Below are 25,560 nucleotides of genomic sequence, written 5' to 3' on the forward strand. Positions count from 1 at the left end.
AATGAGATGTCAAAAGACTTGCAGACTTTGTAAATGATCTGGACTTAAAGAACACGAGTCCTTGGGGGAACTTGCATTCTTTCTCTGTGCCTTTTGAGACGTAACTCTTCTACCTGGTCTTCTCTAGAAACCAAGGTAATTCTTATCAGAAGCGGGGGTGGGGAGGATATTTTGAAATCCAGGCCTAAGAAAAATCTTAGAAATCTCTTTCATAAAGATTAGTTAAAAGCTATCTTAACAGGTAAACATATTCTATCTGCCAGGAACACAATTTGGATCCAATGTTCTTTTATAAACTAGTGAGTTTGCATTATCATACCTGTCTCATGGCTAAAATCTTAAAATGAAAGCTATAAGGATCTGTTTGTACCTGTCTATATGTTTATAATGTCTAGGTATATTACAGATGTGTGATTTTTTTAACCTCCCAATAGTATTGCCACAATTAATTTTATAAACAGCTCTATTTTAATTGGCTTAAAGACAAACATTAAATAAATCAAGTATACTCACAGAAATATAGAAACTAACCCAAATGTTTTTCAATTTCACATGATCTAGGCTAATCTTCGGTAAACAAAACCTAATTTAAGTTTGTCACTTAATTAGAAGAGGCAAGTCTTTGGAGCTCTCAGCATTAAATATAGTACTTTTATTCTACCTCGGTTTACAGAGTCAAATAAGCTCGTTATCTCTGCTGCAGAATTTGTCAGCAAGAAAGATAACTTAAAATGATGATTAGCTGTTTAATGTCTCATGAAATTTCCAAGAGTAAATCTAATTGTTAAGAACAAGCAAATTAAATAGACGTAAAAGGTTATAAACGCACTTTTCAACAATCATTGTTTTATGGTATGTCTACTTAAAAAATAGTTCCCAGAACCTTTAATACGCTTCAGTTCACCTTTCAACAAGGTAAAGTCTCCGTTCCCCCTTTATTCAAACATTTATTAAGCACTTAATGGTGCCAGGCGTAAGGTAAAACACATTCAGAAAGGCACAGAGGAAGCTTCGTGCCCCGGAGGCGCGGGAAGGTACACTTCCCTGAGCTGGGGAGAAGGCTGATTTCTGCTTCGCCAGTGTCTCCATTTCTTTCAGCTCAGAGATGCAAAACCAGAGGACGTCCTACAAAAAGCTGTAGAGGAAAGACGACTTTAGGTAGGGTAGGAGAAAGCTAAAAGAAGCTTGGCTGTAAGCCAGGCCGCCTCACCTACACTCAAAAACCATCCCGGATCTCTGCGGCCAGGCACCCCACGGAGCACACTGTGAGCTTCGCAAACTTAGCGACTTCAACTTTTAATAAGAGGCTAACACGTTAAAATCAAACTTGAAAGCTCCCAGGGTCGTGTAAGCCAAGGCCGAGCAACTTCATACTAACTTAAGGTTGAGTAGTAAAAAAAAAAATCTCCGTAGACTTAAGAAGGACGGTAGCGTGGACACCCGGAGCCTGAGGGGCACGAAGACCTCCCGTGCTACCCAGGAGGAGGCCAAGTCTCGCGAGAGTTGAGGCGCCCGGACCGCGCCCCAAGGGATCCGGCGGAGCGGACGGGGCGGGAAGGTGGGCGGGGCGCCGGGACCCAGAGTTCCGGGTTCCCCAGCCGCGGAAGTACGGGGGCGCGGCGGCCGTCGGCTTCGTCAGGGTTATTCTTGGCGGCGGCGCGCGGCCATGGCGCGGAAGCCGAACCACCGGCTGCTGCTGCTGTCGCTGCTGCTGCTCTGCCGGGCCCCGGTGTGCAGCTCCGGCCCTCTGCCCCTGATCCTCAACACTTGGCCTTTCAGGAATGCAGCCGTAGCAGGTGCGGGGCCGGGGGCTGCGCTGCCAGAGCTCGCGGGTGGGGCGGGTCGCCGCCGACCGCACCGAGCTGCTGGGAGCCGGGAGGCGGGCCTTCCGCAGCCTCCCCTGCGGCCTTTCCCGCAGCCGCGGCGCCTCGGGCACTGGACCCTCCTCCCCGCCACTGCTGCATTTTAGATCCTCAGCGTTCTTTGTGACTCCCTCTCTGCAGCCCCGAGTCACTGTATTTTCCACCCTGCTGCCGACCCGGAGCAGTTACGGCCTTTCTGCTCAGACTCTTCCTCCAGTGGCTCCTACGCCGGCTTTTGCGTGACCTCCAGCCCTTTCCTGCCTTTCCACCTCCCCTTTGGAGCCCGTCACATCTCCCCAGTACCCTCCACTTAGGCTTCGCCGACGACTAAGTTCCCCAACAAAGCGTGGTCGCTTTACGTGTACTTTTTGTTGCTGCATGCTGACGCGCTGTATTTGCCACCTGGCAAAGGACTTCCAACCTTGGTTATACGTTAGGATCATCCTCAGAGCTTCTCAAAAGGACCCGTGCCTGGGCCCTACCTCCTGAGGTTTCCCTTTCACTGCTGGAACCAAAGTTTTTTTTTTTTTTTAAAGCTGCCTAAGTGATGTTGATTTGCAGTCAGGATTGAGAACTACCAAACTAAGATATTACCTCTTCAGGAAGACTTCCCTCATTTACTGTCTTCAAACCCAGTCTGAGTCAGGTGCCAGGCTTGCGTGCTTTGATATCATCCTGAACATACCATTACCTTGTCATTTTCTTATCCTACTTGTTTCATTCAGTTTAAGACATACTACCCTAGTAGTTTCAGACCCCTTCTCCCCCATTTGAGGCTGCTAATATAATTTTCTGGGGCTGAATTAGCTTTAGAATTTGATGGAGCTAAGTTTGTATGTTATAGGCAGTGCATATGATTCAGAGAAAAAATGAGGAAACAGGCTGTGAGAAAGAAATTCCCAGCGATAATGAGACAGAAAAGAAAGTTCAGGGCCCTGGGCTGGGAACAATTCTGTGTATGTTGTCTGAATTCAGAAGGGGGGGGAAACTTCTCTAAATATACTTTCAAGCCTGTTCTTTCAGTGGTAATGCTTATTATTTACCAATAGTGTCATTAACCCGTCAAGGAATTCTATTTTTATTAGTAAAGAAATTGACTACTTAACACCTTCCCCCCCCCCCCATTCCATGTTTGGGGCTCTGGAGAACATAGTTTAGTGTTAAAAGCATGGCCCCTGGAACCAAAATGGTTACTTTTGAATCCTGACGCTGCTGTCGACTAAGCTGTGTGACCTTGAACAAATAGCCTCTCTGGGTCTGTTTCTTCCTCTTTAAAATAAGGATAGTAATTGTACAGTACCTGAAAGATTAAATGAATTATCCACGTGAAGCCCACGTTGTAATTATTTGCTGTTATTTTGTTGTTACGGAGACTTGCTGGTATATTTTTAATAATCTGATGATGCAGAAGAAATTTACGGGGCTATGATTTCATGAATTTTCAGTTTTCCTTTTAGTAGCTTCAATTGTAACTTATAAAACTGAAGGAGAGAATACTTCTTTTCTCACACACACACACAGTAGAAACAGGTATTATTAATAAGTGAAAAAGCCCTCACTTTGCATCAGTAGCCAAAGTCTGAATTCTTCACGGTAAAGGGTTGTGTTATGTAATTCTGTCTATATCACTGACTGCTTTGCAGCACCTGATAGACGAAAATTTCAGTTTAACTTGGAGTAAATGTGCAAACAGTTTTAAAGATAGGAGTTTTCAAGCCGTTTTTGGTTTGTTGCCTTTGGCATTGGAAAAAAATGCGTGTCTGCACAAGCACTCTTGGGGTTTGATTGCCAGCGTGGAGGACGTTAGCATCTGGAGGGTCTGCGCTGGACGCGGTTGAGAGCGGCTGTGCGGCGTGTGAACAGGAGCAGTGTGACGGCACCGTGGGCTTTGGCGGCAGCCCCGACGAGTCTGGAGAGACCACCCTGGATGCCATGATCATGGACGGGTAGGAGCGCCCTGAAAAGCCTTAGTGCTCTCTGCACCTCCGCCGCAGGTTGAGTTACATGGATGGCTGATTAGTCTTCTACTGAGAGCAAGATGGACAAATATATGTGTGTTTTTAAAATTTTTATTGGGGTGGAGTTGATTTACAATGTTGTGTTAGTTTCAGGTGTACAGCAAAGTGAATCTGTTATACATATATCCACTCTTTTGTAGGTTCTTTCCCATGTAGGTCATTACAGAGTACTGAGTAGAGTTCCCTGTGCTGTACAGTAGGTCCTTATTGTTTATCTGTTTTAGATATAGTATAGTGTGTTATATGTCAATCCCAATCTCCCAATTTATCCCTCCCCCCGCAATATATAAGTTTTGATGCAGGTCAAAAGCCCTAGCATATTGTACTTGGCCTTTCCAAACACAAGGCGTTTCCCCCTCAATTAAAAGAAAGTCATGCAGCAACATGGAGGGACCTAGAGATTATCATACTAAGTGAAGTAAGTCAGAAAAAGACAAATATCGTATGATATCACTTATTTGTGGAATCTAAAAAAAACGATACAAATGAACACATTTACAAAACAGAACTAGACCCAGAGACAGAGAAAACAAACTTATGGTTACCAAAGGGGAAAGGTACAGGAGGGATAAATTAGGAGGTTGGGATTAACATTTACATACTACTATATATAAAATAGGTAAACGACAAGGACCTACTGTATAACGCAGGAAACTATACTCAATATCTTATAATAACCTATAATGGAAAAGAGTCTGAAAAAGAATATATACATATATAGAACTGGTTCACTTTGCTGGACACCTGAAACTAACACAACATTGTAAATGAACTATACCTCAATAAAAATTTTATTTTGAAAAAAAAAGAAAATCATAATCATAGTAGAAAACTATCACATTGAGGTAAGTAGTCTCCTTAGAACAGGGAGAGCCCCAAGGTACAGAAATACATCTCTGACCTGGTAAACCATCATTTACCCACCAACCACAAACGCTGTGGGTTGCCTGACCTGAAGCCTTAAAACCCCTTCCAAAAGCCATATTTAAAACGAGCCATGGGAAACTGAGAGTTTTAGTGCTCTGGGAACATAGGGGTAATAGAGTCTCTGTTCCTTAATATGCCTGAATGTGGGAATTTGTATGAACTTCATGGATGTGCCGTCACGTCTACGTCAAGACAGTGGAGTTTATCCTACAAAACACTATAGCTTGAAGTAAAGCAATTTTTAAAAAATTTGTGAACCTATAAAAATACCTTAAAAGATCTTACTGCACTTTTTTCTTGCAGTACTACCATGAACGTAGGAGCAGTGGGAGATCTTAGACGAATTAAAAACGCCATCGGGGTAGCACGAAAAGTACTGGAACACACGACACACACACTGTTAGCAGGAGAGTCAGGTATATTTTAACTGTACTCAATTTTTATGTAGGCTTGTGTCTATCGTCTTCACTGTGAAAAAAGGACTCAGTATAAAATAGTGGATAAAAGCAGACCTAAGTTCAAATTCAAGCTGTTTTACTTAATATCTATTTAACTTTGGATAAGTTACTTAACCTCTAAATTGTACTTTCTTCATGTTTAAAATAGGATTTTTAGAAACCAGTTTATTATTAATAAATGAGTAATTGCTGGAGGGAAACAGGATTCAGCATTATTTCTCTTCTTGTATTACATTTTTATGGGTGTAAGACCCAAGGCGCATAAGGTAACAGACGATGGGAACGGATGGGGTTTTGCTGTGGCAACGGCACTTTCTTGAACACCTCCCAAGGTATATACCCAGAACCATACCGTGATCTGTATTCAAAAAGATCATTCTTAACCACGTATTAGCTCACAGTTCCAGTAGGCACCCTTCCATTTTGTTGAAACAGAATGGAAAACTACCTGACAAACACAGGAGCTGTCAGTCTTTCATGGAATCCAGTGGTGCCTTTATTTGGCGTCTCAACGTTGTTTTACGCTCTGGGCATCGCACCCCAGTTAGAGTCGCGGTTGTTCCGAGGTGTCCCTTTCCTTTTGTGAAGCAGAAGCAGGGAGATTCTGGAGGGAAGGTGGGAGAGGAGAGTTGTCATCACACCGCCCATAAGGGTCTCAGCAGATCAGGGTCAGGAAGGACGTAGGGAAGTCGAGATCCAGAAACCGATGCCCGTAACACTCTTCACGTGTGAATACTCCCTTCACCATCTGTGTTTACCCCCAGGATGGCTGCGCTTCACGTACTAGACAGCTGACCCCAGCACTTCCTGTGCATACATTTTGTTTAAAAGATAATACTTAACTCATTTGCATTTTTCTTCCTCATCTCCAGCCACCAAGTTTGCCGAAAGCATGGGCTTTATCAACGAGGATTTATCTACCAATGCTTCGTGTGCTCTTCATTCAGATTGGCTGGCCTGGAATTGCCAGCCAAATTACTGGAGGGTACGTATGCATGATATTTTAAAGTTAAGTTATTTGAAAATACTACGTGACATCCCTTCCACTCTCAGTCATCCACCTGTTGCCTACAGTGCTAGTCAGCACCCTGGTTGCACTTCAGAATCAACGACTGATGCCAACTCTGGGCACAGGATGGTCTCAAAAGCTCCCCAGCTACATCCGATCCACGTCCTGAGTGGGGAACTCCCGGCCCCTGGCAGTGGTTTCAAGCTGTGAAGGTTCTGCTGTGGGAGAAGGGCTGCCTCACTCTGAACTGCTCTGCTGTGTTTCCTTGTAACAAAAGGTTCCATGTATTAAGAAAACAAAGTTTGGAAACCATTAGTCTAAAATATTTCTTATATTTTATCTATGTGAAGTATACCCAGTATCTTGCCCTTTTTTAACTTGGGGATTTATACTATTAGGTGTCTAGTATGTTACCAGGAAGATAATTTATCTTTAAGTCAATGGGACTTTGAGCCTAAATCGGTTTGTCTTTGCTATCCAGAATCCTGCTGTGGAGCGTGTTAGTCTTTTACCTGTTTCTTCGCCAAATCCTAATCACCTCTGAGTAACCAGGGAGTCACTTGAAAGAGGCCACTGCGTGAAACCAGGTCATGAGAGGCACCTGGTGCACAAATGAACAAGACATGAGTTGTAGGTTTCTTGCTTTAATACTAATCCATATCCACAACCTGAACTTATGAATTTGGATTATTTTCCTGAGCCTTTAAGATTCATAAAAGAATCTGAGAGTACAGCTTAGGATATGTTCACATGTACCTAGCTTTGAAAAATAGAAGATTTTAAAATAGATTTTGCTTTAAATTTCAGAGTAGCTCTTCTTAGGTCAGGGAACAAATTCTAAAATTTAAAAGTCATGTTCTGTACCTGATTTCTTTGAGAAATCTAAAAAAAAACCTAATCTAAAAATCTTCATTTATATTTGCCATTGTGCTGAGAATTTTTGGCATATATAGAGAAAAACTGGGGATCTTTTCCGGATAATATAAATGTCTCTTCCGTATTATATAATTCTGAGACCAGACTAGGTATTTAGTAAAATTATATCCATCTGTCCACATAAGACTTAGCTAACCTTTGGCTTTTAATTCTTATCTTTCAGTTACCCGATGTCCTTTTGGTTTCTTGCTAATGTTTGGCGATTGTACATAACTACATGCTGGTTTCTAAAATCACCCTTTCTAAAAAATAAAACTTAAATCTCGTTTACAGAATGTTATACCAGATGCTTCAAAATACTGTGGACCCTACAAACCACCTAGTATCTTAAAGCGAGATGGTTCTACTTACAAAGAAACAGGAGATAGTTACGGTCATGATACTATTGGTAATTTGCCTTCTATACCGTTTTTATGGTTAAAGTTCAGCTAGTTTTAATTGCTCTCCTGTAGTTCTTAACTTCTTTATCCTTAATCATGTACCAGAAGGTGATTTTGATTAAGTGGCAATTAAGAAAACACACACACACACACACACACACATTCTTTTCATATCATCTATATATATTTTGGCAAATTTACTTTATACATAAATCTGATGATTATTCATTTGGGGATTTTAAAATCTTTGTTTGATATTTAGTTCTTTAATAATGTTATGTTTGCCACATTCAAATGATCTTTCCAGTCATTTCCTGTAATGTTGAAAATTTCCATTAGTCTATAGCCGTGATTCTCTTTGGCATTACCTTTGAAAAAGCATTGAAAAGTGAGCAATTTGAAGTGAGGATATGGGGTGTCTACAAAATGATGCTGTTAAACGAGGTCATTAAAAAACACAGATATTACCACTGGTGTAATTTTCAATATTCCCAAGATTCCTATTGTCTTCTACCTGAAAATAATGGAAGACGATATTTATATTACCAACTGCGCAATTATTTGGTTATATTTGAGGTACACTTTAGAGTTGATACCTACAATGATTTTTTTTTTAATTTCTAGGCATGGTTGTCATCCATAAGATGGGAAATATTGCTGCTGGTACATCTACAAATGGTATAAAATTCAAAATACCTGGGTTAGTGTTTCTAAAAGACCAGATCTCGAAAATATGTAGTGAGTATCAACCAATATGTCCTAGGTGCTATGGGGATGCAAAACGCAAAGCACAACCCTACTCTCACAGCTAAGGTTATTGTGAAAGAAAATAAATTAGTAGCTGCTAAGTGCAAAGGAGAAGGTGTCTCAGCCAGGGCTGCAGAGTTTAGGGATGGTGGTGTGATCAGATTAAGCTGGGGCCATCAGGGGCCTGGAGAGAGGGGCCTGGAGAGAGGGGCTGGGAGCTGACCCTGACCCTGAGAGAGGGACCAGGGACATCCAGGCCAAGGCACTAGCAGATCCAAAGTAGCTCAGGTTCAGGGCTCCCAATGGCCAGAAACAAAACCGCACATCTGTCGGGTGCGGGGGAGGAGACCAGAGCCAGATTTCAGGGGGTCTTTAAGGATTTCTGGATTTTATTTCAAAGTAGTAGAAAAGCATGGAAGGTTTATTACAAGGAAAAACTTGAGTAAAATGTTGGCACCTGACCTAGACAGCAGGAATAGATCGTAGGTGAGGAAAACCAGTTGGAACCTGCTGAGATAATCCAGGAATGAGATGATAAAGGATGGCGGTGGTGGAACAGTCACCGTGAACCTGTGCCATCCCGCCACGTATGATGGGCTGCTGTGTGATTCTCATGTAATGAATGAATGCGGGTTTATGAAAACCTAAGTGGAAAAACTAAGGAAAGTCTATCCTCTGTATTCTGATGAAGAATTTACTTGAAACAATAGTCAGTGACTAAGTAGAAACGTCTCCTAAAAGAATTTTCTGCACTTGACTTCCCGTCCTGAATGACCGTGCTGTGCCCTCCCAAAGTCGAATAGGAGACTCGCCAATACCTGGATCTGGGGCCTACGCCGACGACACTGCAGGGGCTGCAGCAGCCACCGGGGACGGCGACATACTGATGCGCTTCCTCCCAAGGTGCGCCCTCCTACATCTGTGACTTCAGAGATCTTAGAAGGAGATATTGTCCCTCAAGAGAGAAAATAATTGTCTGTGCCGCGTGATCCGCATTTGTGTGTACGAGAGCTTTTCAGAAAGCCTGTTACCAACTCTTGGCGCCGTCCCTTTGACGATCCTAATCATTCAGATGAAGCAGCCACAGTCCTGAAACAATAACTCTGCTTACTCGCTTCGCAGATGAGAATGCTTAGGATCTATTTAAATAACTTACGTAAGGCCACTGAGTAAGGCCTGCGATAATTGATGATAAAAGTAGAAAATGCAGTCGCCGTGTACAATTAATTACTGAGAGAGAATCCTTGCAACTACATGTTTTGCGCATGCCTAGTCTTTTCCCCCGTTGACTGTAGCCCCATTTCTTACTTAAATATAACCTCTATACTTTATGACTTCAGGCTGTTTTTACTAAGTAACAGTTATTCAGCTGAAGCCCAAAATAAAAGTCCTTATCTGAAATGAGTGGGTGGATTAGTTGAAAAGGTAGACACGGTATCAAGGTTTACTGCCTTTCCTGTTGATACTCTCACAGGAGTTACCTCTTTTCACTTACATGCACTGTATTTTGTCAGTTGTGACAATTTTGATGGTTTTAGATGTCTAACCTCAATAACCAAATCTGGAGTTAGCTTATTCTCTGATACTAAAGTTCTGCCTCTGTTGAAATCAGCTACCAAGCTGTAGAATACATGAGAAGAGGAGAAGATCCCACCACAGCGTGCCGGAAAGTGATTTCAAGAATCCAGAAGTATTTCCCCAACTTCTTTGGGGCTGTGGTATGTGCTAACGTGACTGGAAGTTATGGTAAGTTTTATCTGAAATTCATATTTATGTGAACCTGCAAATGTTGATGAGGACAGTGACTTTAAAACGCTGTTGGGTATTTTAATCCTCTGTGATAGAAACAGGGACTGTACTGAGTAGGCAATGGATAAATGTTAATTGTTGTGTCAAGACCCCCAGAGTGTTAGAAGTGTACCTGAAAGTCTCCTCTGTTGACTGGCGGTGGTTAGGATCCAGTCTTTGGCTGTTCGGTCTTACCCTTGACGTCCGTCCTAAGGAAAGTTTAGCTTCGGCTCGAGTATATGCTGAGATGGGCTAACGTAGTCAGATGTTTTTATTCATTAGAAGTACGTAGGGATAAACGATCTTCCCCACTTCTCTGTTCATTATTTAAAGGTCTCAGTCATTTAGATCTCAGGGCCCCCAGGTACAAAATGTATTACCAATTAGTAAACTAAAGGCGTTAGCAGAATTATTTTCGCACTGTATTTGAGGCATGTCTTTTGCTTCATTTACTTTCCATATGAGCCCATCACAGTTTCAAAGCATTTCAAGATCAACCAGTGCCGCTCCTCATTGGTGAGGTTTCAGACGGGGAAGATACACAGCCTAGTGATCAATACAGCTCATTAGGTTAGACTGCTTATTACTGTGTTTGATCTTTTACTTCCCACAGTTTGGTATCTGAAAAACTTGTCTGAGGAATTCCATACTCTTTTTTTAAGTACTAAAATACAAGAGTCGATGTAAGTTATGGGTGGGGAGGCTTTGTGTCTAAAATAAATCAGTTTCATTGATTCCCTCTTAGGAAATAAACCTTAGAAGGCTCAACGTTAGATTTAACAGGATGTAAAAATGATAATTATATAATTGTAGATGAATTTAAAATTGACCAGCCCCTTGTATTTAAAGTAGTGGCATTAGAAGGGCTCCCTCCAGGTGTCTGAGCAGGTGAAGAAATCACTGTTGTCTGACAGAGAGCATCTTGACAAAACAAGGCTCACTTTCTACCCGTGCAGAAGCGTAGAAAAGAGCAGGGTGCCTGGGGAGGGGAGGATTATGGGTGGATGAAGGGAATGGCCTAGTCACTAGGGAAATACAGTTGTTAGTGTGTGCCTGAAAATTTTCTTTTTCTACGAAAAGGATATGAAAACATTAAAATAACAGTAGCAATGACCGCATATGTATAGGAGCAAAAAATCAGCCTATATTCTGAGGTTCAAAGAGATGGCTTTCCCACTGCCTTTCTGTCCCCTCATGGACTGTCAGCTAGTCTGCACTAAGGTGGACACACAGCCCACTTCCGTGTGGCCCGACTGACAGCAGGTACACAACAGCCAGTGTGGCGGTGGGGAAGCAATGTCTGTATTGGTTGTAAATGACATGTGCATTCTATATTTAACCAAACAACTTTTTCTCTTGGCCCCAGGTGCTGCCTGCAATAAACTTTCAACATTTACTCAGTTTCATTTCATGGTTTACAATCCTCTAAAAAGTGAGCCAACTGAGGAAAAAGTAGACTGCATCTAATCCATCTTTTCTGTCCACATCTCTACTTAAAGAAGAAAGAAACAGAGGCTGAAAAGGCTGCTCACTGTCATCGTATAACGTGCCTCATGTATTCTAAAATTCTTTGTGTAAAATAAGCACAAAAATTTTATGCTAAAAGCATTTTCACTTTCTGTATCTGAAAAATTTTTATTATCTGTTTTTCTTTAAGCTTTGTATATCCCCTGAAAATATTTGTATGTATTTTGTATATGTTTAAATTTTGAGTGATATTTGGATTTCTGCTCAGTGTTTCAAGAAATTACTACTTTGGGGATTTATTTCCATAAATAAATGATACAGTAAAGTGATATAGTAAAGCCACAAGAAATAATCTATATTTGGATACTTAAAATAATTAGAGTAGCCAAGGATTTTAGACCCAAAGAAAAAGGTAACAGTGAGTCACAGCATGGTAAGTCCTGACCGAATCTCAGTACCTTAGAGTAATATGTCTCTTATCGCTGATTATCAGTTGTACGTAATGCTCTCTTCTAGCTTGAAGAGGAAAGAATGCTGTTCATCATAAAGGTGTGTTTTGTTTAGCACGTATTAGAAAATGTGGGCCGTCTTCTGACGAGCAACTGTGTTGATTTTCTTGGGCTTCTTCCTCTGATGGTGCGCTCTCAATGTGTGAAGGTTTTTAGCCACCAAGAAAATCTCTGACCTTTTAGCTACAAATATTTAGTACTGATAATTTCTTCCGAAAATGATTTAGGGAACTTGATCTGTACTGTGGTTTTACTAATCTCTTGTGCACATGTTGGTGGTCTGAATTAGCAGTGAGTCAGTAACCCTCGTCTGCCTTGTTTTTTCTGAGCGCTCAGTCAGCCGTCTGCGGACTAGACAGGACTGTAAGTGCGCTTTCTCAGGATCATCTTTGCTTCATTACCTTCCTTTTACATCAGGAGTCATTAATAAAACTGTATGTACAATATTGTCCCCCACCTTTAGTATATCTGCTCCGTTTTTTCCTACACTCATCTTAAGATTTAATGTTCTTTGTAAGTTAGGGCTAGAAAGCTGTAGTTTTGAGAATGCCCTTAGGTCACCTGTTCTCACACCTTGTCATGTGTCATCACTGTCTGGGGAGCCTCTTCACAAATGCCCTCTGCTCTGTCCCACCCAATCAGAATCTTCACAAATGGGAACTTGAAAGCTGGACTCCGCAGCTGCTGATGGCAGCCTGAAAGCTAATAAGGAAACAGTCCCGCAGCCTCACACTCACAGAGCAGAAGGGGAAATCTGACTCTTGTGGGTTCCCCCAAGGTACATCGACTTGCTAACATCTGATACGGGGCCTTGGAACAAAGGGAAAGAAGCCAGATTTAAACTTGGAGTATATTTATATCAAGATGAAATGCCTGTTTTGTGTGTTTGCCGTCCGTTGATACGTTAGGCAGCCATGTACCACCAGAAAAATGAGTTTGAAAGTCTTCATGGCCTGTCACTCCCCAGCAAATGAGAAGTTTAGCTGATCCTGATTTATAGAATTCTGACCTGAAGTTGTTAGACATGTATATGTACACGATATACACATAAACAAAAAAAGGGTCTGTTTCCATTACCAGCACTCAGATGACTCCTTTTGGTTTCAAAAGGCAAATAATAAGCATAATGCATTTTTAATTGAGATATCATACATAGACTATAATATACTTTTAAAGCCCATAATTTTTAATTGTTGAACTTCTTTTTAAAGTGTTATTACATCTGATGCTTGGTGTTTGAATTTGGAGCTAAGAACATAATTCAACTCAGTATCTTAATGGTTTAACTTCATTTGAATTAAAAACTGATGACATAAATATGTATCTTAATTGGCTGCTAATTATGAAAATAGATTAAGACCTATTTATGTCACTTTACTGGTCGTTTTTTCAAAAAGATTCCTAGACCTTTAAAAAAGCTTCTAAAAAGGCATATTTAAATTTTTTGCTTGTTTTCTTGAGTACTATGCTATTTATGTGTTACTCAATATATACTCAAGCCCTGTCTTAGGAAGTTAAAAAGATGAGATAACAAGGTCTACAAAAATTGTTCATCTGCGAATTGTTTGTGCCCCATATGTGCTATATGATGAGTCTTTTCATATACAACCCAGGGTCGCCAGTAGTGAGGTACCATATTTCAGTATTTGGAAAAGCATAGCCGCTTGAAGGGTAACGTCATTGCCACATTCAAAATGGACATAATGGGGAAAGTTAAAGCCGCCATCGTCAACCTATTTGCTTCTGAGTTAAAGGGACAGGAAGTCATATAGTTCTAAGGCAGGGACAGTGCACTAAAGAACTGGCCAACTGACTTAAACCTGTGAGCTTTCTATGCTGTGCATTAGATGTGGTTGCTCACGTATTCTCTTTAATTAAAATTTGGTTTCTGGAATGTGGATGGTGACATATAGTAATATGAGAAAATCAGGTATTAGAGTAGATGTGGGAAAACAAGGTCCCTACCAATTGCCAGCAATCTGTCTCTCTTTCTAACTTGTGCAAAATCCTTAAACACCATAAACGTCAAAACACTTCTTTCCACTCCTAAATAAAACCAATGTCATTTGTCTTCCTCTCCTGTTCTGTTTATGGTAATAAAGGCTGATTGAAAATTAAACCAAAGAGTTAAGAATAAAAGCGATCCAAGCTCACTCAATTGAGTTCCTATGATGCTAAAGCAGTGTTGTATTGGAGACCCTTTAACCAGGGAGCCAACGGTTAAATTGTTAATGTCCTGAAATCAGCCATGTTGGGAGTATTTATACTACATATGTCAGCAAATATTACTAATTAGGGCTTGTTTTCCCCCTAGAAAGCCAGTTTACCAGCATCCCACTGGCCAAAAGTGTTTTGAGATATGTAGCATATATGTCACACACACCCACACACACATATGCATACACACACTGTCTTAGAGGAACTCTGGAACTTAATTCCCACCCTGGCTCCATCACTTACTAGCTGTATGCCCTTGAGCAATTAACTCGTTGTCTTTGTGCCTGAGTTTTCTATAAAATGGGAATGTGGATCATAACAGTACCTACTTTACCAGATTGCTGTGGAGATCTGCATAAAGTATTTAGAACAGGGTCCCACACAGAAGGTGCTCAGTAAATGGTGGCTAATATCATTGCTGTTATGTAGCCTGAAGCAAGAAACCACACTTTAAATAATATTTTGAGCAACTGTACCTGATACATCATGCATCTTACTGGACACTATTTGCATCGTATCGAGCCCCTTGACCTCTGACTCACTGCATTTACTCAGTACTGCTACTGGAAAACCACGTGTGAATATGAAGTTACCTGTGCCCATTATTCTCTGCCTGGGACCACAAAGGTGGCATCTGTACACACCTACACACTCGCCTTCCTTTTCCCACTGTATCTTCCCTGCAAGGAAAAAACACAAGGCAGGAACAGCATCAGTGAAATGTGTTCCTGAGCCTACTTAGTTATGTGTGAAATGTTGCTTGTGGGTGATTATTTCTTAATCACTGTCTGTTACTCAAAGAATGGCTTCTCACAATCCTCCTAACGTATAATAATACAAGTCAAGATGATAAACACGTGCTTATTTCCTCTCCCTCTACTGCTCTAAAATTACATTTAAAAAGAAGAATAAAGATAAAATAAGTCCACAATATCAAAGGGAATGCAAGGGGATCAGTGGAAGACATCCAGAAAATTCAGAAGATGGAAGAAAACTGTCAAAAAAGAGTGAAGGAGGTTATACCGAGAACTGGTGAAGAAAATCTGCTCATACAACTCTGGGAAGATTGAGAGTTCAGATGTCAGTAATAATACAGTTATCTAGTGAAATATAGAGTTAAAAACAAGAAAATATATATAGGAATCCCCGCTACTCTCTGCCACACGCACACACACACAGAGGTTGCACACTTTGGATAAACTTGGAGAAGGAGCTAGGAAAGCTAGCTCAAAGAGTTCCTTTTCCCAAACAAGGCACTCTGCATGCAGCGGTTAACACCATCAGCTCCTAGCTAGCTCATCCTAAAATAAGGACTGCCAATTGCCAAGCCCTGCCCATGTTCACGGAGCACAGATTGGACTTTCTGACAGTTGCCTTTTCCTTAAATATTAGATGGTAATCTAGGATTGCTGGATAGTTGAAAAAAGTCTACAAAATGAAAGCCATTTTCTCAATGTAGGAGGAATCATACATCCCAGAATGAAGCAGGAGGAAAGAGAAATAACTTGGGGACACAAGACAACAGTAAAAGAGAAAGTGCAAGAAGTATTTTCAGTGAGATTTTAAAATATAATATCCTTCAAAGAAGAACAGGATAGTATGAAAAAGGAGCAAGGTAGAGGAAAGAAAATCTTCAACAAAAAAGATAAAAAAAAAACATAGGGCAAATGAATTTCTCAATATAAATAGATACATTTCCCACAGTTTAACGTGTTCACTGATTTTGCTTCAGAGAGAAATAAAAAAAGACACATGTTCAGACGTTGTGAAGTTTCTAAACTGTTGGATAAGTTTCTAAATGCTCCCAAATAGAAGGAACATGTTGACATACAGGGAATGAGAATCAGGCTAGTGCCAGACCTTTCATCTACAAACACTGGATGCTGGAAAACGAGGAAGCAACCAGCACCTTCCTTTTTTTTTTTTTTTTCAGGAAAAATTAACACGATCAACATTAAACAATTATCAAGCAAGAGTAAGGGCTAAAATAAAGATCTCTATAGACATGTAAGATTCAGAACGTTTACTTTCCACCCATCCTGTCTTACGAAGTTACTTCAGGATATTCTCCAACAGAGTGAGCATAACATTTGGGAGGGAGATGTGGGTCCAAGGAAACAACGGCTTCCAGTTTGAGAGCTTAGTGATGGTAGTTGTACATGCTGACTGCATTTGAAAAAAATATGAGGCTAGAATAAAGTTGATTAGAAAAAGTGAGATAAAAAGCAAGAGAGGAAGAGGGGAGAGAAGGAGGAGAAAGTGAAAGAAGAGAGAGAAAGAGAAGCAGGTGGAGAAGAAAGAAGGAAGGGTGTGGAAGAGAGGGAGAGGGAGAGAGGGAGGGAGGAAATTAAGAGAAAGAAAAACTTCAGGAGAAAAAATACCTGGGAGAATCATAATACATAGAGAATATTTCCTGGCTCTACAGGTTATAATAATTGGAGCCTTCAGATAGGCTATGGGTAGGTGAAAAAAGAGACCACACACTTTGTGCCCTCCAAGTTCTCGACTGATTTTGTCAAGGATCTAGAAGTTGAGCTCAGGTGGGTGACTGATGCCGCTTCCTTTCATCCCTAACGGGCAGGCAGCTGCCAGTGGCACTCTCCACACAAAATAAGATTATGTCTAATGTGAGAAGCTTAATTTTGTTCTCTGCTGAAGCCCTTTCATATTCAGGATTTATATTACCATTTAGGAAGAAATGCCACATCTCCGAATGTGGTAAAAAGCAGAATCACTGCCCAAATGCCTTAAGCAGCACGTCTGCTTCCTATTTCACTGAATCCCCACATAACTATATCAATAGAACAAGGTAAGCACCGTTAATGATTTTCAACTATTAGAATAATGGTTTAAGCTTTAGCTCTTCCACAACACACACACAAACGCACCTTGAATGAACTTGTGGGCAGAGCTAGAGAAGCTAGTGTTAAGGTTGCAATCATCACTTCAAGTACTGGAATCCAACACAAAACTTAATCTGGTTAAAGACCAGACTGTGACTGTATACTTGTAGACATGCGTAACGGTAGAATTTAAATATAAATGATAGAAGGCAGGAGGCGGAAACGGGAAGAAAGATCACATAAAAGAGGGGGAGATATTTGTAATATTTTCATCTTACAAAGTGGAAAATCAGGAAATGAAACAAGAAACAAAGGTATAGATGTTTACGGGTAAGCAAGAAACAAAATCTACCACTATAGTGATTTAACTACAGTGAGAGGCATAAGTAGAATCTTTATCATCTAAACTTGATTAATCAGAGAAGAAGCATAATCATCACTCCCCCTTAATGATATGGAGTTTATCAGCAGGAGAGATCACTGAGCGATTTCTTATGAGGAGAGGAGATGGGAGATAAGAGGGTCACTGATGCTTCCATGATAAGCCTTTCTCTTCTAGAATTTTTAAAAATTTATATATATATATATATATATATATATAAAAATACATCAAAGCTTGTTAAAACTCACTTTATTTATATAAAACATGGTTCATAGGATCTGAGTTTCATAAGTGAAATCCACATTTGAGATCCCTGAGTCTAACTTTGTATTTTGTAGCTGAGTAAGCTGAGACTGAGAGAGAGGTGACTCATAACTTAGAGAGAAGGCCAAATAACTAGTTAGTGTCAGGAATGTGTCACTTGTCTCTGCTTCTGTCAATCAGGTTTATCCAAACAAGGGTGTAACCACTACAGTTAATTCTGTTCTTCAAGAAGCTGCTGTTTAATTTTTTTTCCTTCCTCAGCAAGAGCAGTCTGTAAGGTTCTCAAATCCTAGATAAGATATCATGCTCAATAACCTCAAATATATTGATGTAATTCTAAAGAAACTAGATCACATGTAAATGATAATCTCAAGTACCTAAATGCTTTAACAAAATACGTTTTGTCCAACACTCCATGTCCTTTTTAAATTACTAGGTGTCTTAGTTTGGGCTGCTAGAATGAAAAACCCTAGGCTGGGTGGCCTAAATGACAAACATCTATTTCTCACAGTTCTGGAGGCCGGAAGACCAAGATGAGGATGCTGGCAGGTCACGTACCTGGTGAGGGCCTCTTCCTGGTTTGCAGATGGCTGTCCCCTTGTTGTGTCCTCACCTGGCAGACAGACAACTCTTATAAGGGCGTCTCACTCTTAGAAGGGCTCCACCTTTATGACCTCGTCTAACCCTAATCACCTTCCAGAGGTTCTACCTCCTAATACCACCAGATTGGGAACTGGATTTCAATAGGTGAATTTGGAAATAGTGGGGAGACAGACATTCAGTCCCTAACACTAGGCTTCTAAAAATTTAACTTGTACACAAAATTTCAGACATGGGGGATAAGTTCACCGAATCCATGATTCTGATATTCTGAGGCACAGAGGACAAATCCCGTATTTTGAGCTGTGGCTATCAATCCTGAGGGCATTTAGTAAGGGTTATTATACATAGGGTAATATTTTTAAAATATATGTATCTTGTAAGACAATTTGTTTGAATTATCTGATACCCTTGACAGTTAAAATAATATGCAAAAAGCATGATAATACCTACCTCCTCCCCTAGATTCGGTTCATTTCATAAAAACATTTCAGTGGATGTAGCTTATCCAGTTGCCTCATTCAACCAGATGTTGGTATTGGAAAAGAACCACTAGTTGATATCATTCAATAAGATTCTCTAGCAGTCTATTGCCAACAAGATAATCCCCTGTTCAGTGGAGCATTCTGAAGCCAAATTACACAAGTCAACTAGAGTTCCTACGGCAGACTTATAAAATGGAGGGAAAGGAAGTCCCTGATATCACGGGTATAAAAAGCAGGAAGGGCAGAAACACAGTTATCTGATCATCTACAATTGTATGGAGATGCCCCCCACCCCCACCCCCACCCCCACGCCTCCCCTGGAGGGTCCTCAGTGTTCTCAGAGAAAACAGTCACTGAAAGAAGATGCAAACAGGGCTGTGCAGTGACATCCTAACTGGCTGTAGCGGAGTTTAGGCCTAACTAGCCTTTCTGAATTAATTCGAATCTCTAATTGTTTGGCTTGGAGAGCAACCAACTCTGCCAGGGCGCTCCCAGCTTCAGAGGTCTCCGTAAGGTTGGTTGAGGCCTTTACAGATTCTGCATCCCCCCCAGTCCCGCCTCCTTCCTCGTCCTCCCTGGGAGCTGTGTTTGGGCTGCCATCTTGGGATGCACACACATGTTCACGTTTGTTAGCACCCTGCCAGGCCTGCGGAGACCTTTCCACTACTTGCCCAGCCGCAGACATTTGCGCTTCTGATCCCTGTTAAGGATCAGAAGAATTAGAAGAATCGTAATGGCTTCTTTCCATGACTTGTTTGTACGTTACCCTTTGTCGACTTAAAAAAAAAACTAAAAAATGTACTATGTGAAGGCTGTGTTTATTCACTGTCTTACTGAGGCCGACAGCCCGGGAGACAGCCTCTCACCTCCGAAGCGGGGAGCCAGTATATATGTGATTTTAGTAAAGGGGGTGCGTGCAACCCAGAACTCATCTTGGTGGAAGGTTGCTGCTGGTCACGAGGAATGGGTATCTTAGTTAATGGCTTTAGTGCTTTTCTAAGCATGGGAAGAATCCAGGTTTGTAAAATATTTCTCCTAAAAATATCTAACTTTCTGAAGGCCTGATCTACCAGTTTTCCCAGAGCACAGAGGGCCTCATTCCTGACCTCCGCCCTGAACTCCTTTCAAGTTGTGTTAAAGGCCAGCAGCTGCAGTGGTGAATGACTCAATCCTCGTAGAGCCCGATGGTGAGCCACATTCTTTAGTTGGCAACTTGGAGAGGCTACACCTGAGCTACACTGGAAAGAGGATCAGCTGGAGTCAGGACACAGCAGTTCCTAGCAGAGGCGACTCCGGAACCCCACTTAGAAGGAGGGACAGGAATCCAATGGAGAACGGAGGCTCAGGCCCTTCTTGTAACTGAGTTTGCGTAGCGAGCACATGCGTTTCTGTTTTTATGTGGGTCTCCTTTGGGGGCTGCTGGAGAACAGGAGGGGGCTTCCTTCCAAACTCACCCTTGGGTACGGACCCTGGCTCACACTCAGCCCTGGGTTCTTAGGGTCTTCATCTCTGAACCGTGGGTTTCCACAACAGAACCCAAGAGGGTAAACGGGAAACTGGCTACTTTTAGTCCCCAAACCAACACCATCAGCAGGATCTCGGAGCTAACCAAAAATGCAGGTTCTCAGGCCCCGCCCCAGACCTACTGATGCAGAATCCGCATTTTCACAAGACTCTCACTGACACGTATGACTTTGGGATGTAGCAGCACCGAGCCAGAGGGCGCCAAGTCTCCTTCCAGAGGAGCCAGCCTGGTGAATCAGAAAGAACACACATTGGCATTTGGTAGCCCTAAACTGGAGTTTTTTTCTGCCACCACATTATCTATGTGCCATTGGAGAAATTCCTTGACTTGTCAGAACCTTTCTCACATCTGTCATGTTGGGTCTCTTAATATATGTACTGTTTATAAATTGTGAAGCACGTGCCACAGTGCCTGGCATACAATAGGAATGAGTATCTTTTAATTCCCCTCCCTCGCCTGCTCTCTCCTGCAGAACCAATATTCTGGGATTCTACGGATCTCAATTCCTGTCATAGACCTCACTTCTACTGCCATTGCCCCCAACTTAAGAAAATAAACGATCAAATCTGACAAAAGTCAGATCATATACTAAGAACTAAGAGCTATCAGTGGCAGCAAATGGAATTAATCCAGGATTTGATATGCAATATCCCTCAGAAATAAACACACGGGCGTCTCCCTCTCCTAGTGTCAGTTCAGCTAGAAACAATCAAGCTAACATTTCTGTTTTTCAGGTTATCAAGGTGATGCTGTTGCTTGGGGGCAAGATGTGCACACCCCTGGAGTGTTGTCTCAAAACAGGGCGACTGTTTACCTATTAAGAGTTTTTAGTCTTTCAAAGTAACCCTGAAGAAATCTGTTTATTCTAAAGAGTTGTTAGGGGAGTGAAATGTCTCCCAAGATATCTTTTTAAATGCTGTTCCATTGTATTTTGAGGTGATATGTTTTGTCTTTTACTGAATAGGTTATTATTCAGAAATGCTCACTTATCTTTACACTCTTCCTTTTGAATTCAACTACACTGTGACTTCTCTGTAAATCTTTTATGAACAAGGTCTCCGATGGGTCCTCTTTAATTGGTTAAGGATTATCAGCCGAGAACACTGTCAAAACTCTAGACAGCATTTCTTTCTAAAAAAATCATGCACAAAACTTTGCCTGGGATAAAGTGTCTGGATGCAGATAAAAACAAACTGCGCTCTTTGCCCACGAATTCTATTTGAACCTGGCTTGTCAAAACAAGGAGGGCTTTCAAGTGCTCCATTAGCAGTCGTATTCTTGAACAGCTTTGCTTTTTAAAACTGAATAGTTTGTGCCATGATTCCAACAAAACGGAAAGAAGGAAGGGGATTGTAGGCCTTTGCTTATAAAATACTCTTGTAGCTATCCTTTCATGGTAGACCAACAGGAGGTACAAAATGCAAACGCCTCTGAAGGGTTTCCTTCTGTCATCTTACAAATCTAGACAGCAATTTCATTATCCAGTGTGAAGGAATAAACATAAACACACACAGACATCCACCTGCCACATGGACACCATTTCCTTTTTTTTTCCCTGTTAGGTTATTGTCTACCCCAGAGAATTCATGCTTGACTATGTATTGGCCCAGTTCAAAATCTTCCCTCACCTTCTTCCTTCCTTTCTTACCTGAAACTTGTGAAACATCTTCCCAATCTTTTCCCTATTCATATCACAACATGCACAAATGTCTCCTAGGCTTTTCTGTGTACACCTTTGGAGAGCCCCAATAACTAAGATGACTATTACTACGTTTGTAATTAAACGTATTTCTAAATACTGTATTTGGAACTTCCCTGGCGGTCCAGTGGTTAAGACTCTGTGCTTCCACTTCAGGGGGCCTGGGGTTCGAGACCGGGTGAGGGAACTAAGATCTCGCATGCCGCAAGGCATGGCCAGAAAATGAAAACAAAACCTAATAAGTAAATTAAATAAATAAATAAATAAATAAATACTGTATTAAACTTAGAAGTGGTACTACAGTCAATGTCAGTATGTTTAATTCTAAATTTTCTATGTTATCATACTTCTGCATTAACTGAGTTATTTTACATCACTTTTTAAATCATTTAAAAATAAAACTGGATCACTAATCATTAGAGAAATGCAAGTCAAAACTACAGTGAGGTACCACCTCACACCGGTCAGAATGGCCATCATTAAAAGGTCTACAAATAACAAACGCTGGAGAGATTGTGGAGCATGTAAGTTGGTGCAGCCACTGTGGAAAACAGTCTGGAGGTTCCTCAGAAAACTAAAAATAGAATTACCATATGATCCAGCAATCCCACTCCTGGGAATATACCTGGACAAAACTATAGTTTAAAAAGATACATGCACCCCTATGTTCATAGCAGCATGGTCACAATGGCCAAAACATGGAAACAACCTAAATGTCCGTTGACAGATGAATGGATAAAGAAGACGTGGTACATATACACAGTGGAACACTACTCAGCCATAAAAACAAACAAAATAATGCCACTTGCAGCAACACGGATGCACCTAGAGATTATCATACTAAGTGAAGTAAGTCAGAAAGAGAAAAACAAATACCATACGATATCACTTATATGTGGAATCTAAAATATGACACAAATGAACGTATCTACAAAAGAGAAACAGACTCATAGACATAGAGAACAGACTTGTGGTTGCCTGGATGGGGTGTGGTGGGAGGGAGAGGGAAGGACTGGGAGGTTGGGATTAGCAGATGCAAACTATTATATAGAGAATGGATAAACAACAGGGTCCTACTGTAGAGCATAGGGAACTATATTCAATATCCTGTGATCAACTTTAATGGAAAAGAATATGAAAAAAATGTAAAAAAAAATAGTATTAGCATTCAAAGCCAAGATTAAACTGAAAATGAAAACATGTGCAATATTCTGCCTGATACCATAAGTTGAACTCTGGGAAAACAAGCTGATTCTACTGTTACTATAAATTAAACATCATTAAGAAGATACATTTCCTGCCAAGGTCTTCATAGCAGGCATTCCAAACCTAATACTACATCAGCAAATTTTTGATTATTACTTTTGGCTTACATTCTATTGGGTATAACATCCCTCTGCTTTTAGGAGACGTAAAATTTTTGCCAGCTTTGAGAAGTTGCTTTGGATTGGCATAACTCATAATCAAAACTAAACTATATTAGTCTTTATGCCTTAATATACCTTACTTTGGATTTGCAATGCATTTCAAGATGTCCTTATGTCCATTGTTCTTAGATTTTAGAAAAACCATTCACAGCCATTTGTATATTCAGGAAATTCATGAATCCCAGCACATGCAGAGCTCTGTTTTCCCAAAACCTGCTTTCATTTTGGCAACTCCCGGTCAGCAGTCAGTAGGAAGGGCTTTCCCACCACTCATCCTGCACCAGAGAGAAATTTTCTGCAGGGAACGGGACCAGAGCTGTCCACTCCACACAGACGCCTTGCTGGGAGTCCCTTCCCTTCTTTTGAGATTCTGATCTGCTTTGGGAGAAGGGCTCAAAGGGTCAGGGGTAGTTGAAAGAACTTGCACAGGGGACAATTTTTATATTATCTCTTTCACCTGGGAGATTTTTCATAAGCCTGCTCAGAACCTCTCTGCTTGGTATGCAATACAGAAATAATGGGGTAAGTCTCCTAAATTGAATTGAACTGACCATGGATTTGAAGCTGCTGCCTTTCCCACTGAGTTAAAGCCAAACAGAGTTGCCTCCCCCGGCTAAGCTTTGATCAGTAGTTCAGTACTTCCCTCTTCCTGACTCAAATGCATCCAGTCCCCAGCCCTGGTTTTATGAAATGTTCTTGTTCACTTCACTGGAAATGCTTTAACTGTGGCACCTGCTGGCTGTGAAAGTGATTAGGATTTCAGGGGACCAGAGCGTTTCATTTCTACTAAGCCACACCACGAACCGTAAATTAACACAGGATTATGCCTCAGCATTTACTCTGCAGGCTTGTTTCGAACTGAAAAGGAAAGGGAACTGAAAGGATGAAGAAAAAAAGCAAATGATCAGATGCAAAGTGAACAGTTGTATGAGACCTGACCGTGTGTATTAGCATAAGAGCTTCCTTAGGAGGAAACTAAGAAGCCGACGCTGTGTTACTCCGTTTCTACTGATAAGCATCATCCCTCCTCTCAAGGCCTGACTCACTTTACATATGGAAAATGTCTTACCCTCTGCCAGGATGTATATGAGTCATTTTTTTTTTTTTTTGCGGTACGCGGGCCTCTCACTGCCGTGGCCTCTCGCGTTGCGGAGCACAGGCTCCGGGCACGCAGGCTCAGCGATCATGGCTCACGGGCCCAGCCGCTCCGCGGCATGTGGGATCTTCCCGGACCGGGGCACGAACCCGCGTCCCCTGCATCGGCAGGCGGACTCTCAACCACTGCGCCACCAGGGAAGCCCTAACTTCTGTTTTAAACCACTAAGTTTTGTGTTGATTTCTTACACGGCAATAGATAAGCAACTGTCATCTAAGTCAAAAGACAAGATCTTGCAAATGGAATACCTAAGAAACACATCTTAATACAAAGTTGATTTTTTTTTTTTAAAACATCTTTATTGGAGTATAATTGCTTTACAATGGTGTGTTAGTTTCTGCTGTATAACAAAGTGAATCAGCTATACATATACGTATATCCCCATATATCCTCTCTCTTGCGTCTCTCTCCCACCCTCCCTATTCCACCCCTCTAAGTGGTCACAGAGCACTGAGGTGATCTCCCTGTGCCATGCAGCTGCTTCCCACTAGCTATCTATTTTACATTTGGTAGTGTATATATGTCCATGCCACTCTCTCACTTCATCCCAGCTTACCCTTCACCCTCCTTGTGTCCTCAAGTCCATTCTCTACATGTGTCTTTATTCCTGTACTGCCCCTAGGTTCTTCAGAACCATTTTTTTTTTTTGAGTCCATATATATGGGTTAGGATATAATATTTGTTTTTCTTTTTCTGACTTATTTTACTCCGTATGACAGACTCTAGGTCCATCCACCTCACTACAAATAACTCAATTTAGTTTCGTTTTATGGCTGAGTAATATCCCACTGTATATATGTGCCACATCTTCTTTATCCATTCAGCTGTCAATGGACACTTAGGTTGCTTCCATGTCCTGGC

The 25,560-nt window shown here is 41.2% G+C and overlaps 1 protein-coding gene and 1 long non-coding RNA gene across 6 annotated transcripts; one reads left to right on the forward strand and one right to left on the reverse strand.

Moving 5' to 3' along the window:
* Positions 1–927: 927 nt before the first annotated feature.
* Positions 928–1,540, reverse strand: LOC113628706 (uncharacterized). The gene is made up of 2 exons (XR_003436192.1): positions 1,379–1,540; positions 928–1,135 (listed from the first exon to the last, which is right to left on the reverse strand). It is a non-coding gene; the product is annotated as an uncharacterized LOC113628706 (long non-coding RNA).
* A 71-nt stretch (positions 1,541–1,611) lies between these two features.
* Positions 1,612–12,557, forward strand: AGA (aspartylglucosaminidase). 5 transcript variants are annotated; one of them, XR_003436190.1, is made up of 10 exons: positions 1,612–1,796; positions 3,655–3,808; positions 5,111–5,223; positions 6,138–6,250; positions 7,484–7,598; positions 8,215–8,290; positions 9,133–9,240; positions 9,950–10,083; positions 11,206–11,388; positions 11,492–12,557. XR_003436190.1 is itself a non-coding variant. In XM_027122507.1 (9 exons), the coding sequence occupies exons 1-9, from the start codon at positions 1,667–1,669 to the stop codon at positions 11,250–11,252; spliced, it is 990 nt and encodes a 329-aa protein (XP_026978308.1). In that variant the 5' UTR covers positions 1,612–1,666; the 3' UTR covers positions 11,253–12,557. The 5 variants fall into 5 exon arrangements, 3 of the variants coding, with proteins under 3 accessions (XP_026978308.1, XP_026978306.1, XP_026978309.1); XM_027122507.1 differs by having other exon boundaries at positions 11,206–12,557; XR_003436191.1 differs by having other exon boundaries at positions 1,613–1,796; positions 9,950–10,695; positions 11,206–12,557.
* The last annotated feature ends 13,003 nt before the right edge of the window (positions 12,558–25,560 follow it).

The sequence above is a fragment of the Aethalodelphis obliquidens genome, unplaced genomic scaffold (genome assembly GCF_003676395.1).
Source record: "Aethalodelphis obliquidens isolate GAN/ISIS:26980383/991018 unplaced genomic scaffold, ASM367639v1 scaffold25, whole genome shotgun sequence".
In the NCBI taxonomy this organism is placed as follows: domain Eukaryota; kingdom Metazoa; phylum Chordata; class Mammalia; order Artiodactyla; family Delphinidae; genus Aethalodelphis; species Aethalodelphis obliquidens.

Excerpts from the sequence above, each read along its gene's own strand:
- AGA (XM_027122505.1), top strand. The coding sequence starts at position 1,667 with ATGGCGCGGAAGCCGAACCACCGGCTGCTGCTGCTGTCGCTGCTGCTG. Across the intron at positions 5,224-6,137 it reads ACTGTTAGCAGGAGAGTCAG|CCACCAAGTTTGCCGAAAGC; the intron begins GTATATTTTAAC and ends CCTCATCTCCAG. Across the intron at positions 9,241-9,949 it reads CTGATGCGCTTCCTCCCAAG|CTACCAAGCTGTAGAATACA; the intron begins GTGCGCCCTCCT and ends TGTTGAAATCAG.